Source organism: Nyctereutes procyonoides, unplaced genomic scaffold (assembly GCF_905146905.1).
Source record: "Nyctereutes procyonoides isolate TBG_1078 unplaced genomic scaffold, NYPRO_anot_genome, whole genome shotgun sequence".
NCBI lineage: Eukaryota > Metazoa > Chordata > Mammalia > Carnivora > Canidae > Nyctereutes > Nyctereutes procyonoides.
The window spans coordinates 1-19,179 of NW_026575141.1; the positions used below are offsets into that span (position 1 = coordinate 1).

The window sequence follows — 19,179 nt, forward strand, 5'->3', positions numbered from 1 at the left end:
TATCAAGATCCAGATACTCAACAAAGAGCAAACCATTTCTGTGCATGACAGGGGTGGGCATATTTTTTATGTAAAGGGCCAGAGTAAATACTTTTTGGGCTTTGCGAGCCATGCGGTCTCCGTTGCAACTACTCAACTCTGCCATTGTAGCGCAAAAGCAGCCATAGACAATACATAAAAGTTTATTTATAAAAACAGGCAATAGGCTGGATTTTGATCCACAGCTCGTAGTTTACTGACTCCTGGCGTAGGTAAGAGTTCAATGTACTTTATAAAAACTGTCCTTTGATCGGTATTAGATAAAGAATCTGTGATGATTTAAGAGAGAAAACATGCCACAGTACTTACTTTGTGAATACTCTTCTCCAATCTGTGGGGGATACTCTTCATCCCAATCAACCACATCATCATCTGTAAGCACTACTATGTGGCATTCTCGTTCCCCACTCTGGGCACTAGCTACCATGAGAGGCAGGATCATTTCTTCCAGATAAAATTCAAACTGTCTACGAGCACCATCATTTGATAACTCATGCATTAGGGCACCTGAAATGAATCCAACAAAAAATATCTTGATTTTTCTGATGACTGATGAGTAAAAGAGCAGAAGCAACACACACACAAAATATTAAAATTAGTTCACCATCTACTCTGCAGCCCTACAGACAAAATACAGTGGTTATTCTATAGTCAACAAAACTTTTCCTAGGAAGAGATTTTACAGAAACGAATCTTATAGAAAGAAGGGCAAATTAAAAGCATCTAACATAAGCTCCTTCATTTTATACTTTAGGAAGTGACCTACCTAAGGTTACAAAATTAATTTGCAAAATCAGAATTGAGTCCCCACCCCCAATTTAGCCCAGGGTAGTGTTTTTATTATTTCATGTTGTCTTCCATCAATATATGCAATTATATCTTAAAAGTATATCTTAAGGATGTTTTCAGATTGTCCACTGAACTAAAATAGCTCTCATAATTCCTTCTCCTATGTTTTCTTTCTCAAAAAATTATTCACAAACAACATTAATATTTCAGTGTAGAAAAAAGAAGTGAATTGGCTTTGGGATAAGGCAGGCAAAAGGCCAAGCAAAATATAGGATGGTACAGGACTTATGTAGCAGACCTGACCCTAGAATTCAGAGGGGTAAAAGATAATTTCACATCACCCTCCTTAAGTATAAACATAGTGAATAACTTCAATTGCCCAAAAAGAGAGCCACAAAAATCACTTGCACTGATCTAATTTTTTTTCCTATGACAATGGCAATGTCCTATCTCCTAAAGCACTACTAGTTCAGGAACTACGAGGAGAGTTAGAGCAGAAACTAGAACTCAATCTAAGCTATAGTCTCCCAAGGGAGAGTCTTTTCCCCCTAAAACATCACAATTATATAATAATTATTAATAATATATAGTGATATAAGTGATTAAGTAATTAATATATGTTATAATTTCACCATGCCTCTCTCTAGGCTGGCTAATTCCAGTTTTTTAAAAAGATTTTATTTATTCACGTGACACACACAGAGAGATAGGTAGAGACACAAGCAGAGGGAGAAGCAGGCCCCCTGCAGGGAGCCCGATGTGGGACTTGATCCCGGGACCCCAGGATCATGCCCTGAGCTGAAGGCAGACTGTTCAACCACTGAGCCACCCAGGCGTTCCTAATTCCCATTGATTTCTTTTTAATTTCATTTATTGCCGAACTCCTAGATATATCAACATAGTCTTTTTCCTTTAACTTTTGAACCAATTCCAATCTGGCTTCCATACTCAGTATTCCTCAAAACTTCTCTCAATATAGCCTCCTTTATCAGATTGTTAAAAATAATGAGTATGTTTTGATCCTGTTCTTATCTGACCTCCTGGCTGAATCTCTCACAGGGACCACCACCTTCTTCTTAAAACCCTCTCTTCCTTAAGAATCTCTGATGCCACTATCCCTAGTTTTCTTTCTCCTCTGGATGTTCTTCTTCAATCATCTTTGCCAAATTTTTCTCCTCTAGCTGTTCATTAAATATTCATGTTTCTCAAGACAATTTTTCCTTCTCTTACCTTATGCTGATAATTCCCAAATTTATTCTAATTCTTGTCTTCTATATTCTAGATGCCTTATATTCAACTGCCTTCTGGAAGTCTCCATTGGGATGCTACATCACAGGCACCTTCAAACTCAATATACTAAAAGTTGATTTAATCATATGTGCCTTTCCCTGCAGTGTATCCCAAATCAGTAAATGGCATCATCATCATCATTCATTTCTCAGAATCATCTTAGAAAAGTACAAGGCATATAGTAGGAACTTAAATATTTGTAGAATAAATAAAAGTGAATCCTCGATTCCTCTTTCATCTTTTAATTCAATCATTCCCCCAGCCCTATCAAGTCCACCTCTTAAATGCATCTTGAATTGTGTCATTTTCTTCTCTGGGAGATGCTATCCAAAGATAACTGCAAAATCTCTTATACCATATGCTTTTCTACAATGGGACCTTGACATCTCCTCCCTGGAGATGGAGTCTAATTCCTCTTCCTTTAACCTAAGATGGTCATACTGACATGCTTGTAACCAGGGCAGCATGGCAGAGGTGAGAATGCATGTTTTGCCTTGGTCCTGGGTAACATTCTCTCTCCAAGTGCTTACCTGCTGAACTCAGTCTCCAGACTTAGAGAAGCCCAAGATGCACACAGAGGCCACATGTAGGTTCTCTGTTTGACAGTCCTAGCTGAACTCAGCCCTTAAATCATCCCAGTGAAAGCAGAAGACATATGAGTAAAGAATCCTACAGCTTTCTGCATCATCTCAACTCTTCAATTATTCATGAGATCTCAGATATTTGAAGCAGACACAAGCCACCTCTGCTATACCTTGTCTGAATTCTTGACCCACAGAATAAAAATACTTCATGCTAAGTTTGGAATGCTTTATTACACAGCAATACTTAACTAGAACACATTCCATCCCCAAAGCCCCCAAGTCCAAGTCATCCTTAATTCTCACCCAAACTACTATAAAACCTAATTACATTCCCCCAGCATTTACTTTTGCCCCTGTGTAATTCATCTTCCCCACAGCAGCCAAATCATACAACTCCACTAGTTTAACTCTCTCAAGGCTTATACTATCCAAATCCTCAACTTGGTCCATAAAGACTTGTTACATGAAAAGGGAGATTATAGATCAATGTGTAGAGTCCCCTAAAAATATTTTCTTTAAATACTACACATAAATACATATCCTACATAAATCCTATATATGTATATATGTATGTGGGGGGGTGTATATCCTGCATATAAATTTACTCTGGCCCATATTTCTCTCCTGAACTTTAAACTTGTATACCCAATGCCACACTAACCATTTCCACTTGGATTTCTAGTAAGTATTTCAAACTTAACATGTCCCAAATCAAGCTTCTAAATTTCTGCTCCCCGTCAAGTCTCCCCCATCTCACTTAATGGAAAGTTCACATTTCCATTTAATTAAGTCCTCTTCTCTTTCCCCATCCCATAATTCAATCAACAAGCAAATCCTGACAACTCTACTATCAATATATCCAGAATTTGATCACCTCCCAGTGCTTCTCCTCTGATTTAAGCTACCACTCTATCTCACTTGAATTATGGCAATAGCTTCCTAATTATCTCTTTGCTTTTAGCTTAATCCCCTCACTGCAATCCAGTTCTAATACAATAGCCAAGAGTAATTCTTTTATTTTTCTTAGTTTTAAGATTTCATTCATTTACTCATGAGAGATACACAGAGAGAGATGCAGAGACACAAACAGAGGGAGAAGCAGATGCCATGCAGGGAGCCTGATGTGGGACTTGATCCCTGGACCCCAGGATCATGACCTGAGCTGAAGGCAGACACTCAACCTGAGGCCCCAGGTGCCCCAGAGTAATTCTTTTAAAACATAGTCAGATCAGGACTACAGCACTGCACAACTCCATACTGAATTCTGTGTGAACAGAATTCAACCTGGCAATCTCACAGATCACATCACTCCTCTGTTCAAAACCCTCCAATGGCTTCCCATGTCATTTAGAGTGAAAGCCAAGATAAAGGTCTTACATGACTTAGATCCCTTTCTACCCTCATCTCCTACTGAGGACACTCAAATTTACTTCACTCCAACTCTTTGCTGCTCTCAGACATGCCAGGCAAGCTACCCCAAACCTTATACTCATTGTTAACCTCTGCTTGAAATTAAATTTTCCTCTCCAGTTAAGGCTTCTCTGGCTACTCTATGTCCTTTCCTTATGTCCCCCCACTCTTCAGCACTGATTACTGACATACCATATGTTATTTGTTAACCTGGTTTGTCCATCTTCCCCAAAAGAGTGTAAGTTCCATTAGAACACTAAGTTTTGCCTGGTTTGTTCATGTGTATCCCCAGAACTGGAGCAGACTGGTAGAGAATTAAGTCATCAGATATTTATTCAGTTAATAAATTTTGTTTTCTCCCTACTTCTCTGGCCTTATTTCTCATCATTCACACTCCTCCCTCCACTCTAGCCATACTTCCCTTCTTTCAGTTCCTTAAGCATGTCATATTCCAACCTGACAGCCTCAGCAAATACCTTTGCTGCTGCCTGGTAAGGTCAGTGTCTTATCCCCCTTGCTATTGCTCTAGGTCTCAGCTTTAATGTCACTTGGATAATGATTTTCCACAGCCCCTTTACCATACACTTCTAATAGCATCTCCTTTCTTCACTGCATTTTTCATTACTTGTCGAATGCCTATCTTCCCCACTAGACTGCAGACACCATAAAGGCAGGGATAAGGTCTAATTCATTACTATATTTACTATATGCATGGAACTAACAAAAAGTCTGAATAAGAGAGGGGAATTATAAGTTAAATAGGAAACTAGAAACACATAGCTGATATTAAGAATTAGAGATAAAATAATTGAAATCCACAGTGTATAGGTAGTGTCTGAAGCCACAATGATGAATGCCATCACTTAGAGTAAATGTATAGATTCTGTGAGAGAGAGTGGGTAGCTTAAGACAGAATACTTAGGACATTCAAGAAATCAAGGATCAGGGAGCAAGTGAGAGAAAGATAAAGCCTAAAAGAAGAATGTCAAAAAGCCAAAAGAAGAATCAAGAAGAAAGAAGTGACTTCACAGTGACACCTAAAGAAAATGCCTTTAAAGACAAGGATCCCAGAATTACCAATAAATTTTTAAACATTGTTCAAATATTCTAGCCAACTTACTAAGGCAAAAATATATATGTAAAGTGTTATTTAAAACACAAAGTTGAGGGCAGCCTGGGTGGCTCAGCGGTTTAGCACCACCTTCAGTCCAGGGTATGATCCTGGAGACCCGGGATCAAGTCCCACGTCGGGCTCCCTGCATGGAGCCTGCTACTCCCTCTCCCTGTGTCTCTGCCTCTCTCTCTGTCTCTCTCTGTCTCTCATGAATAAATAAAATAAAAATCTAAAAAAAAACAAAAAACACAAAGTTGAAAAGGTATAGATAGTTCCTATCCTCCACTTCAAACTGGTTTGATGCTACAAACTAAAAAATAGAGCAAGAGAGAGTGAGAGAGAGAACACACAAGTGACTCCTGTTATTTCAGTGTCTCTACATTTCAGTGACTTCACAGGCAGGATCTGCCTCTGATCACCCTTTCTCAATAGCTTGGAAACCATTAAACAAGTTGTTACTAAAGGGTATTTAGTAATACAGCTATTCACTTTGAAATATTACAAAATAGCATGTATAATATGATATTTGAATATTTTTAAAATTTACATTTCCTAATATTGCTCTTTTAAAAAAAAACAAACTCTTATTTAATACTATGTGTCAAGCACTATTCGTTTAATCTCCACAACAACCCTGTGAAATAAGTATTATTGTCTCCATTTTAAAGATGAGGGAATTAGGGTAGCCCTGGTGGCGCAGCGGTTTAGCACCACCTGCAGCCCGGGGTGTGATCCTGGAGACCGGGGATCAAGTCCCACATCGGGCTTCCTGCATGGAGCCTGCTTCTCCTTCTGTGTCTCTGCCTCTCTCTCGCTCTCTCTGAATGAATAAATAAATAAATCTTTTTAAAAAAATAAACGTACTAAGTCTTTAAAAAAAAAGATGAGGGAATTAAAACAAGGTTTTAAGTAACATGCCCAAGAAACAAACCCATGACTCTATCCAGTAAACATTCAGTACTTGTATGATTTCAGGTTAAGGTATAGACACAGACATCTTGTGTAATGTGCCATTCCAATACTCAGTAAAGGCACGTATTAGCAGGTAAACAATTCAGTTTTGGATCCAGGTCTACACCCACAGTATCCTTTTAATTTTTTTGTTTTAAAGATTTTATTTATTTATCCATGAGAGACACAGAGAGAGGCAGAGACTGAGGCAGAGGGAGAAGCAGGCTCCCTGTGGAGAGCCTGATGTGGGACTCAATCCCCAGACTCCGGGATCACACCCTGAGCCAAAGGCAGACAGACGCTCAACCGCTGGGCCACCCAAGCATCCCTCCTTTAATGTTTTTACAAGGCCATTTTGTCTTCTCAAATTCTATGTAGTTTTGTTTTTAATAAAGTCTATGAGAATCTCTGTATTTTTAAAAATATGTATTACAAGTATTCTAGAAACATTTACAAGTAATTATTTAAAAGCCAAAAGTCTAGAAAAACATTATACATACTTTACATAAAGACTCTCACCTTTAGTTCCATAACAAGTAAATGAGACTTACTAATAATGACAAGGTCTATGTCCAAAGGATTACAAAACCAAATCCACATCATTTTTTTACCTGATAGTCCCCAAAATAGAATATCTAATTATATGAAATGAAACTAAAATGGTCCCCAAGAATTAAAAAAAAACCCACAAAACTTGAACTCAAGGATCTACAATCAGAATAATTAATGCTCATGGTTTAATAAAGATATTTTTTAAGATGTGAAAAAACAAACTTTGTTCAAGTTTACTTATGTATGTTCTATTTGACTTTAAACTTTTAAATATCATTTATAGATACTCAGAGGTGGAGCAGCCACTTTATCCCACCTATATTGATATCTTTATGAAGACTTTATGGAATGTTTAGCAACAATAAAGTGGTACTTAAGGGAAGACTTAATAAGACTACACATTTTTTTCTTTTTTTTTAAATTTTTATTTACTTATGATAGTCACAGAGAGAGAGAGAGAGAGAGAGGCAGAGACACATGCGGAGGGAGAAGCAGACTCCATGCACCGGGAGCCCGACGTGGGATTCGATCCCGGGTCTCCAGGATCGCGCCCCGGGCCAAAGGCAGGCGCCAAACCTCTGCGCCACCCAGGGATCCCAAGACTACACATTTTAGCTCTTAAATAAACATGAAGAAAACAGCTCTATTTAAGTATACAGTAGGTGCCTTAAATTTTTAAATAAAATTTCCCATTCGTAAGGCACCTGGATGGCTCAGATAGTTAAGCATCTGCCTTTGGCTTAGGTCATGGTCATGAGGTCCTGGGTTGAGCCCTGTATCAGGTTCCCTACTAAGGAGCTTCTTCTCCTTCTCCTGCTCCCTTGCTTGTGCTAATAAATAAAATTGTTTTAAAAAATAATTAAAAATTTCCCATTAACAGTTTCTAACAAACTAATCTCTGAGAAGGCATGCCAAGCTACTGTTGAGTTGAGGTTAATAAAGTAAAGTAACTGTAAGCCCATGATTAACAAAAGGCTATTACCACGCGTAGAAAGCTTTTAAAATGACTTCTCACCACATATAGGAAAAAATATAAGAACATGGGTTTGGGTTAAAAAACTTCTATGATGTGGCCCACCTCTTTATTCTCATGTCCTTATGTCCTGCTCTGCTCAGGACAGTCTCTGCTCCAACTAGGTTCTTTCTAAAGTATATTTTTTGCATCTTTATTCCAAAAATCTCAGCTGTTAGAATCACCTCATTACTCTACTCTTTCTAAATCACTATTTATTCTTTACTACCTGCCTCCTCTGAACTCTTCCCCAATCCCTCTAGCCTACAATGACCTCTCCTGAACTTCTCCAACTACTTAAAATCCAAGTTAACTTTTGAAAATTCTCTTATTCTGACTTCTGTGTATAATCATCTTTCTTTCCTCAGGCATGGCAAAATGGTGAGAGGGATGGGTGATGAGGAACAGGTTGGTGAGGGGAAAACATTGATCAAAAAGTTAGGATTTCCAAAGTTCTAGACTCTGCTCTGAGGCTGTTTGAGGTTCTTAAACAAAGTCACTTAACCCTTTGTACAAATAAGGATTAGATGTTCAATCTAAGATCTTTAATGACAAATGCTGTTTTTGAGAATTATTTGTATCTTCCATAGTGGCTTTGGATATCACTTTACATCAGAAGTATAAGAAAATTACAAATTTTTGGTTGATGTGATCTCAGAAGTGAAACCAAATACCATTCTTGACCAAAACCAGGGCTCCCAAGCTGGAAGATAAAGATGCAACAAATGACAGAGACGCGGTCAAGGAGGAAATCTGGGAGAATCTATCAAAAAATACATACATACATATATAAACAATTTTTTTTAATTTTGGAAAATTGCACATGGAACTTATAAAAATCTCTGTAGAGGGACCCCTGGGTGGCTCAGCAGTTGAGCATCTATGTTCAGCTCAGGTGGTGATCCCGGGGTCCTCAGATGGAGTCCCACATCGGGCTCCCTGCAGGGAGTCTGCTTCTCCCTCTGCCTATGTCTCTGCCTCTCTGTGTGTCTCTCAAGAGTAAACAAAATCTTAAAAAAAGGATCTCTGTAGACTTCCACAAACCATTCTCACAATGCTTTATAATTCAATTAAATATTTGATGTCTACATAAATATCAGTCTTTCAGGCTTTTCATTCCAATATAATGTAACTCTACAAAGCACTCATACCCAAAACGTCATACTTACTGAGATCTCTACATTTAATAGTACTATATTCAAAAGAAATACAAAGGTAGTCGCATGCTTCTCTCAATTCAGGAATAGATATGCCATCAGGACAATGGATTATTCCTGTTTTGTAGTAATCCTATAAAAAAAAGGGAAAAAATGCGTAAGTCTAGAGCATAAGGTGGCCAAAACCTTACTATTAAGGTTACGCTGGTAGCATTTTCAAAAACAGTGGAGCTCTGAGATTTCTGAACTGTGGACTTCTAAAGTTAGATGAGACCTCAGTTCACCTAACCACTTTTTCATTTTACTAATAAGAAAACTTTGGCTCAAATAGGTTCACTGACTTACCCAGTCATATAATTAGTTAATAGCAGAGGAAGATTAGAACCCAGATCTTCTCATTACTGATATATTTCTTCTATCATGCCAATTCATATGTATTTTCCCTTCTACAAGTTATTTTTCTATATAACTACCATCAAACTTTAAAACTTTTTTCAGGGTGCCTGGGTGGCTCAGTTGTTAAGTGTTTGCCTTTGATTCAGGTCATGATCCCAGGGTCCTGGGATGGAGTCCCATACTGGGCTCCTTGCTCAGCTGGGAGTCTGCTTCACCCTTCTCCCTCTCCTTCTGCCTGCCGCTCCCCTGTGCTGTCAAATAAACAAAATCTTAAAAACAAAACATTCTTAAGAAAGTTAAGTAATACATACTAAGGTACCTTAAACATTACCTCAAGAATTAAGGAAAATTTATGGTTCTTGGTAAAGAACTTCAAAGTCATATCCAACCATTAAAATATGCAAACAGAACACACAATCAGATATTCTTCTTCCAACTAGTATTCTTTGGTGTATCCCATATTATGAACAATTAATAGTGCTTATTTCCAAAATCTACTTGAAAAATTATTAAGGGCTAGCCTGAAAATTACAGCTGGGTCACAATTTTTTTTTTTACTTGTCAACTCCATTGGGTTGATTAAATGAAGTATGGCTAGCTGAAAAACCACTCCTTCCCTCTCCTCACAAAATAAGATCTGCCTCAAGCTTCTTGATGTTCAGAGCCACAGTAACACAATAAATTTGCTATGCCAATAGAAGCAAGACATCTCAGAACTTTCCAAGTACTAACAACCCAATCAAGATCAACTTCTATTCCTATCTTGTACCTCAGGATCCTACCCCCTACCCGCTTTCCTCAAAATTATTTAAGGAATAATTTTAACAATATTTTCAGACAGTGGCATAAAATGTCACACACTATAAATCAAATCTTTGTCACCGATTTGAAATTACAAGTAGGAACTCGATAATACTAATTCAAATATTCCTCAAAATAAAAGGTTAAAAACCTCAAAAAAGGTTTAGAAGATGCTAACAAATACATTTCAGAGATGACTTTTAAATGTTAACTGTCCACATTGCCAGTTATGTGCAATAAAATATTAGAGTTGAAGTAACCACATTTATTCTCAGCAAAAAAGAATCAACTTATTTAAGAGAACTAGGGAAGGAAGAGTAACACGACTCCAGAACTATTACCACTAAATCCTTTGAAAGAACTGCCTATTTATGCCTAAGAGATGAATCATCCCCCAACCTATATTTGTATCTGTATGTACTAAAATAAAAATGAATAAAATGGTAATTAGAAAACAATATTCTGCATAGAGATATTCAAACAGAATTCTGCTTTCAATCAACTACCTACTGAAAAGGGGCTCTAAGATTAAGTCAATGCAGGTAAGAAATAAGCACTCACCAGAATAGCTCGAAACACGGTGGAGCCAATTCCCTCTGCCACTTCATACTCTCCCTTCTCATTGGGATGCGTAAAGTTATGTTCTCTGCCAGATCCAAACATCCTATGATATTAGTAAACAATTCAGAAATATAACAGGATACTTCCTTTGAAGTGAAAACTTATCTCATGGACAAAAGTAAAAAGGAATTACAATATATCAGTAAATTAGTTAAAATATTCTTATCAGCAATTTATTCAGCAAATGTAATAAATGAAGGAATATTAAAGATACTTCCTTTCTAATGGGAGGGAACAGGAATATAGATTCCCTACAAGCAAACAAAATCAGCTAATAAAATTCAGAAGCTAAAGAACGTTTTTAGTCTTTTTTTTTTAATTTTACCCATTCATTCATGAAAGACACATAGAGAGAGAGGTAGACACAGGCTGAGGGAGAAGCAGACTCCATGCGGGGAGCCTGATGTGGGACTTGATCCAGGATCACGCCCTGGGTGGAAGGCAATCACTCAACTGCTGAGCCACCCAGGCAGGCATCCCTTTAGCCCTTTCTTCTCAGGGGAGGGGGAATGGGGAATCAATCAATCCAGGGGAAAAGGTGATTTTTATTCTAATCTTAATAAGAAAAAAAAAGGAAAAGGGAAGCCATGTTAACTGTGCCTCTTCCTTAAAACTGCTGCCTTCACTGCAAAGTTAATGCTATAGTGCAGCACACACAGTAAAGGAGTGTGTATCTTTTTAGATAGGCAGATTAGGTTATTTCATTTTTCACAATTTAAACTATTAAGTGGGGATGCCTGGGTGGCTCAGTGATCCTGGGGTCCTGGGATGGAGTCCCACATTGGGCTCCCTGTGGGGAGCCTACTTCTCTCTCTGCCTGTGTCTCTGACTCTCTGTGTGTCTCTCATGAATAAATTTTTTAAAAAAATCTTTAAAAATAAACTATAAGTGTAAGAAACAGCACTCAAAATTCTTACACCTGCATCCTAAAACTGAAAAATAAGCAATCAAATGCTTAAGTAAAGAGAATGAGGAAGTTAAGAGATGAATCAAAAGTTTAAACAAATGAGTAAAAAGTCTTTAATATTAATTTTTACATAAGAAAATACAGATTTTGGGGCACCTGGGTGGCTTAGTCAGTTAAGCATCTGTCTTTCACTCAGGTCATGATCCCAGGGTCCTGGGATCGAGCATCACATAAGGCTCCCTGTTCACCAGGGAATCAATCTGCTTCTCCCTCTCCATCTGATGCTCTCCCTGCATGTTCTCTAATAAAATCCTTAAAAAAAGAAAAGAAAAGAAAGAAGAAAGAAAGAAAGAAAGAAAGAAAGAAAGAAAGAAAGAAAGAAAGAAAAAAGAAAGAAAGATTTCTATTTTTTTAAGTAATGTTCTTGGCCCTTTAATAGTAACCATTTTGAAAAGAGACAAGTTACAGAATAGGTTCTTCAAAATCAAAAAAGTTTAATGAATTACGTTCAAGACAACTTGAAAATTGTGGTTAAAGCAAGCTGAATCTCAGAATTAAATGATACCATCATTCCTAAGTATTCTACTCAACAATTTCCCAATTTAAATGGTTTTTCTAAAAAAAATGGTTTTTCTTTTGTTGGTAACACAGAAATCTATAAAGAACAAAGCTTTTTTTTATTTCAAAGTTTCCAAAAGAATATCAACTACTTTTTACAGTTCCCATGAATATTAATTTTCATCCCCAAAGATATGCTTTACTCAACTGGCATGAAAAGATGATTTCACTGATTTAAAAAAAAAAGGGTGGGGGGGAATGACAGTCTTTCAGGAACCAAATGTCATGCAATTTTCTCAAATACCTGAAATTTTTTGATAAAATACGGAGAATGCTAGGCTTTTCAGATCAATATGGATATATACAAACACAAATCTTTTGGGCTTTGTTTTGTTTTCCCTTTAAAGAAAACATAGCCTAACAAATGAAGCAAAATTTCAAACATCAACTTTTTAACTGTGTTTCTTTAAAATTTAGATAAAAATTAGAAGTATTCATAATGTCAAGTCCTCCTCCTGACACCTTCCATCAATAATCTTCCTCTGTGCTACTAAAAATACATAAAAGCCATACTTACTTGTTTGCCTCGGATGTAAAGTCTAACAGCTAATGTTCAAAGGAATACTTATTCAAAATGTTATGCTGTTTATGTAAGCTTTTATTCTGTATGTAGAAATACTGAGTAATCACAAGTGTACACACAGGCATCCAAAAAAGTTACTCATATGCAATGTAGGGGAAAAAAATCACAATTTTGTTTTTACATCCTATAAACTTCTATTTCATTCTATGCTCTATTTTATATTAAGAGTGAACCAAAAAAGATAATTTTACATTGAAAAGGTATTTGATCCTAGTTCTGAACACGCTGAAAAATCAAGTCTATATTGCCTGTATCATTCTTAAGACTGCAGCTCCCACGACTATAAACTTTACATTAACATTTACTCTGGACCAGCAGAAATTAGAATATGACTACAACTATCTCTCCTTCATTCTATTAACTACTTGTTAAGAACATTCCTTTTTTAAAGTATCTATGTCAAACTAACAACTCTGCTGACTTTTCAGCTAACCAAACTTTTTTCTTTAAACAATGCTGCTATATTCGGTGGTTGAATTTAGGAGCCCCCAAGTGAAGAAAGCATATTATTACTGCTATATTCACCTTGTTAGATACAATTTAAGGTTTCAACCTGTGGAGATCATTTAGGACCCTATCTTCATTAACTAATATATTTGTTTTTCCTGCTGATACAGCAAATATTGTTAGAAATAAAACCAAGTTCAAGATCTGGCTCTACCATTTTATGGCTGTATTAACTTGAGCAAGTTATATTTAACCTCCAAAGTTCAGTTCACCTGTAAAACAGGAATACTACAATCCAACAAAGAGTTACTCTAAAACTTAAATAATGTGCAAGTGCTTTAATATTTAATGCAAAGAACTGCAATTATACAAACCTGCCCAACATTGTATTTGGCTGTGCAGTAAAAATGGATGGGTCTACAACGAATCTAGTATTATCCACTCTTAGTGTTACTCGTTCCGACGTTCTTACATTCCGAGCTCCTTCTTTTGCATTTTCATATACAAACACCATCTCTCCAGATGTCTTACAACTACCATCAGAACTTGACTGACTACTGTTTCTGCTGCTGTTCCCAGCACTGCTACTGGAACCATTTGGAGATGTCTTTTGAGGACGAGGACTGCTTGGACGAGAGGAAATGTGATCTTTTTCTCGTTCTGAAATTAAGATGTTAAAGTTATGCAAATTTTCCTTTTAAAAATTTCAAGATCCATATATAACTTTTTAAAATTCCGATGTAGAAAAGTTGTTTCAAATTATAGCATTTCTGGGTGCCTGAGTCGCTCAGTCAGTTAAGCGTCTGCCTTCAGTTCAGGTCATGATCTTATTAGGGTCCCGGGACACAGCCCCATTCCAGGCTCTCTGCTCAGAAAGCCTGCTTCTCCCTCTTCCTCTGCCCTTCCCTCTGCCCCACCCCTTGTACTCTCTCCCTCTCAAAGAAATAAAAATAAATAAATCACAGCACTTCTGCTTTTTGATTTCAAAGTAACATTTTCACAGAACACCATAGATATTATTTCCCAGGAATAAGACCTAGAAGTCAAAATGTTTTCTAAATTAATTTTTGTACATTTTTAAAAGATGTATAACTAATGCTTAAACAGACTAATATCAAAATTAAATTTTATGTTATTACTCTATTTAAAAATATATGAAACCCAAGGAACAGAATAGTCTTACAAGTCAAATAAGCACTGAGTTAGTAAAAGATTAATAAAAATGCCAACTTTAACTGTCCTAAATACTAGAAGTATTAGTAATACCCTGAGAACACAAAAGTACATACTTTGGACTCTCACTATGTTAATGAGGCCATCCCTAAACTAGTAATTTATCTCACAAAAGCAAGATCCCAAAGGAAGAAAAAATGGTCACTAAGGACACAAGGAATATTTATTCTTTGAAATGACATTTTATTTACTTATTTTGAGAGAGAGAGCAAGAGAGAGAGAGAGTACAAGCAAGGGGAGCAGCAAAGGGAGAGGCAGATGCAGGATGAGGGAGAGGGAGAAGCAGGTTTATTTATTTGAGAGAGGGAGAGAAAAGAGAGGAGAGAGGAGAGAGAGAGAGCATGAGTGGCAGGAGGAAAGGGAGAGGGAGAGGGAGAAGCAGGCTTCTTGATGAGCAGAGACTGGATGTGGGGCTTGATCCCAGGACCCTGAGATCAGGACCTGAGCTGAAGGCCAACACTTAACTGACTGAGCCACCCAGGTGCCCCCAAATGATTTTTAATGTCTACCAAATAAAACGGCTTCAACAGCTGATGATATACTGCTTTCTTTTCAATCTCACTTTTGTTGGAATAAAAGCACTGTCACAAATTCTAGAGGATCATATAATTACTATATATAATTTTAATTAGGTAGGAAATATTGTTAAAATTCAGAAGATTTTTTTTGGCTGTTCCAATATTCTACAAAGGGAGAATTAAAACTAAGATTCTGTGATAAGTTCCCTTTAGAGGCTAGGTAGCTACACTTTAAATGTGACCTAAAAATGTACCTCCTCTCATCAGATTCATCAGCTTCTGCCAAATTCCTCCATGACTCAGGCTACTCAGAACACTCTGTACAGCTTTACTGATTATATAATTAGGTTTGCTATATCTCCAGAGATATTCTGACACCTCCATTTTATTGCCTGTTTCCAGAATGCTGGTAGCATCCCAAAAGCAAAATCTGCTGAATTAATAAAATCATTTATTATATCTTCCTATTCTCTTCCCAGGGACTGAACTTAGCATATAACAAACTGTCAATTCCTATTTGTATTCACATGGATTTTTGGCTAATCAGTACTAGTTTGACGTTGAGGACTTAAAAAACTGACAACTTCTCTGTATAATTAAGCCCTAAGATGAATTATTTTGATGTATAACAATCAAAAACAACTTCAAATAAAATATTAAATTTGCCCCTTCTCCAAGAGCAAATGAAATTGAACAAGGTCACATTGCTTATGTACCACTGCTTCAGACTGGTACTTTTCAGTCAAACAATTTACTTACTTGAAATATAATAATGTTCATTTATAATAAATCAGTGGGAAGGAAGAAAAAGACCTGAGCTACTTGCCAAGAAAACAACACCTCACACCTTCCTTTTTATCTTCTATTTCTTAAATTAAAAATATTGTCAAAACTCAAAATAAATTACATGGTTATGCTAGCTTTCACTTCCTTTTCTAGCACAATTAACCAAGAATTCCGATCAATAGTATACTACAAATTTTAAAAAATAAACTGCTTATGTATCACATAAGATAAAAATCATTTTGAAAGATTTAGGGGCTACTGAGTGGCTCAGCTGGTGAAGTGTCTGCCTTCTGCTCAGGTCAAGATCCCAGAGTCCCAGGATGGAGCCCCACACTGGGAACCCTGCTCAGTGGGGAGCCTGCTTCTTCCTCTCCCTCTCTCTCTGCCACTCAATGTTCTCTCTCTCAAATAAATATTTTGAGAAATTACAAAATAAAAAATAAAAAGATTTTTAAAATCTCGTGTCACAGTTTTAAAGGCTTCTCAAATTCTTTTATGAAACTGTCCTAGAACCTTAAAAAATTCTCTAACTTTCATTTAATAAGTTAATTTTTTATAGCAAGAATGAAGCTAAGCTAAAATAGAAGAAACTGAATAGAAGTAAGAAGTTAATTCTATTCTGAAGTACTAGGCAAAATTCACAGTCATTACTGTTTTCAAAAGGTAATTGCATACTTTTAAAAACTGTCAGGAAGATTAGCTGATTTTACATACCAACGTGGTGCTGTCGTGTTGGAGAAGTAACATTTCTAATACAAGGAGTGAGCTGAGATTCTGTTCTTTCATGCGATGAATCTCGTGATCTGTCACTTGACCTTCGTCTGTCTCTTGATTGTTCATGTCCCCCGCTAGCACCATGAAGACTCATTTTGGTGTGGTCAACAATTCCTTTAGCAACAAGTGAGGGGGTGCTGGTAAGTCAGAAGAGAAAATTAACCATAAAAGTAGAACATGAGATCACAAAAGCTTTTAAAGAAAAACATAATTACCTATTTTGAAATTTAAGAATCAAATGCTACTTTACAATTCTGAGTAATTACGTTAAACGTGTAGGTTTTACAAATGCTAGAACACAGTATCTTTAAAGATCACCTAATCTAACTCTTTAAGAACGAGAAAACTAAAGCCCAGAAATGTTAATTAACTTTTGCATTAGTAGTAGTATAGCAGTAGTAGTAGTAGAGACCACTCAGATCTCCTAAATATTTTTCAAATATTTTGCTCTCTTTGATAGGGGTACAGGGAGGGCGGCAGAGAGAAAGAACATGAGCTTCCAGAACTTTTAAAAAATGAGCTATGAGGCAAAGTAACTGGTCTACTTGCCAAATAAAATAAGTCTTCATGTTTACTTTAATCAACTCATTTTGACTGAACTCCTTTCAAATTTTTTGAAAAAAAATATTTTTTGAAAAGTATTTCTCTAAAAAGCTTAACTAATCGTGCTGTGTAAAGTTACAGAATTTAAAATTTTAAAACCTCTTATATAAATTTGCTCAGGAGAAGTGAATAACTGAGAATGATGATTAACTAGTCTAGTTGACAGAATTAAGACACAATTGTTTATAAAGTCATATATATATGTACTATATGTACAATGCAATAGAGAAGCTCCCTCAAGGAATTTCTATGCATCAGTATCAGTAATACATGTGCATTAGTAAATGCATGAATATGTAGAAACAAACAATTCAAGTTATCCTAAATTTCAAATATAAAATGGCTAAATAGGTCTCAAATACATAACTAATAATAAATGAGCCATAGATAATAAATGCTTTAAGATCTCAGAGTAGGGATCCCTGGGTGGTGCAGCCATTTGGCGCCTGCCTTTGGCCCAGGGCGCGATCCTGGAGACCAGGGATCGAATCCCATATCGGGCTCCTGGTGCATGGAGCCTGCTTCTCCCCCTGCTTGTTGTCTCTGCCTCTCTCTCTCTCTCTGTGACTATCATAAATTAAAAAAAAAAAGATCTCAGAGAAGACGACATCACTGTAGACTCTCGAATTAATCAATGATGAACCAAGTGCTGCCAAACAGATAAGGTTTTAATAATCAAAATACATTGCAGGTAGGAAAACTGACAGGAACAAAAATGAGAGTGCCAGACCTAATACATTTGGAAATTTACCATCTTAGCATATACCATGGTGCATGGTTTAAAAATACTGAAGTGTTTTTTATAAGTAGAAACAGAAGAAACCTCAAGGCTTTAGAAAAATACAGAAATACATATTGTACTTTAGTACTTAATTGTTCAACAAGTTGAATATTACTTAACATTTTGGAACCTTAGTTTTACCTCATCTGTAAAATAAAGGTTCCATTTACTTTGTAAGGTTAATATGAGGATTAAACCAAGATGTATGCTAATCGACAAAGTACCCAGCAGTACAGAATCACCCACTAAATCCTAGTTTATTTAGTTATGACAGATGAACATATTAAAGTTCAATTAGAAGACTGCTCAGAGTCACACAGTATTTAGTGGATATGCTAATAACACTGTAGGTAAAGACTCCTGATTCATTCCAGTGCCCCCTCCATCACTGAAACCCACACTAGTTAAAAATTAAATCTTCTTGATTCAATTTTAAATTCCATAGTGCTTCTGGGTCAATTCCTCTTTTGGCTTATTATCTACAATTCTTTGTTATTCTAATGTTTCCTTTCATTATGAAAATCAGTCATCCCCTCATTATAACGGGACTACAAAGGTAAAAGATAAGGCTAACTTTGTATTTACCCTGAGTTACTTCCAGAGATATAAAGGCAAGGCTAACTTTGTATTTACCCTATGAGTTACTTCCAGAGAAATAAAGGCAATCTATTAACCTTTATCACCTATTTGTCTTTCGTGAACCTACAGAGAAAAAAAAATTTACTCCCACCTTCTTTCTAATGAAAAAGATCTGAACAGGATTACATCCTTGGAACACAATTTTTTTCTTCAAATAGAAAAGATCCTACTCCATTTATGTTAAAATCATCAGAGAAGAAACAACAGAATTTCTGGTTTGTGTCCTAAAAGTAGGAAAAAGAAGGCAATCTACACCAATAGAAAAAGGATTACATTATATATTGAAAAACATAACTCCTCCAATTATTCTAGCTCTAAAGTTTTAAATGAGCTTAAATATGAGTCTGTTAATCTAATGGACAAGGTATAAACACAACTACAACTAAGACATATGCAAGACAAATGTTCGGTTTGAGTAAGGACCAAGGAGACTGATTAATTGAAATAATGTTTCCACTGGACATTTTATAACTGAAACATTAAATACTTCCAAGCATTCATTCTGCTAAAATATTAGCTTCAGTTCTAAACTGTTTAGATTTTAAATAAATGCATTCTTCCATTCTTTCTTTTC

General features: G+C 36.3%; 1 protein-coding gene across 1 annotated transcript; it reads right to left on the reverse strand.

Annotated features, from left to right (window-relative positions):
* Positions 1-102: 102 nt before the first annotated feature.
* Positions 103-16,715, reverse strand: LOC129498250 (BTB/POZ domain-containing protein 10-like). The gene is made up of 5 exons (XM_055307538.1): positions 16,523-16,715; positions 13,646-13,931; positions 10,657-10,759; positions 8,911-9,031; positions 103-546 (listed from the first exon to the last, which is right to left on the reverse strand). Exons 1-5 carry the CDS (start codon positions 16,674-16,676, stop codon positions 296-298), a joined length of 915 nt encoding a protein of 304 aa, XP_055163513.1. The 5' UTR covers positions 16,677-16,715; the 3' UTR covers positions 103-295.
* Positions 16,716-19,179: the final 2,464 nt, after the last annotated feature.

Excerpts from the sequence above, each read along its gene's own strand:
- LOC129498250 (XM_055307538.1), bottom strand. The coding sequence starts at position 16,676 with ATGAGTCTTCATGGTGCTAGCGGGGGACATGAACAATCAAGAGACAGA. Across the intron at positions 13,932-16,522 it reads AACACGACAGCACCACGTTG|AACGAGAAAAAGATCACATT; the intron begins GTATGTAAAATC and ends TCTTAATTTCAG. Across the intron at positions 10,760-13,645 it reads CCAAATACAATGTTGGGCAG|GATGTTTGGATCTGGCAGAG; the intron begins GTTTGTATAATT and ends CTAATATCATAG.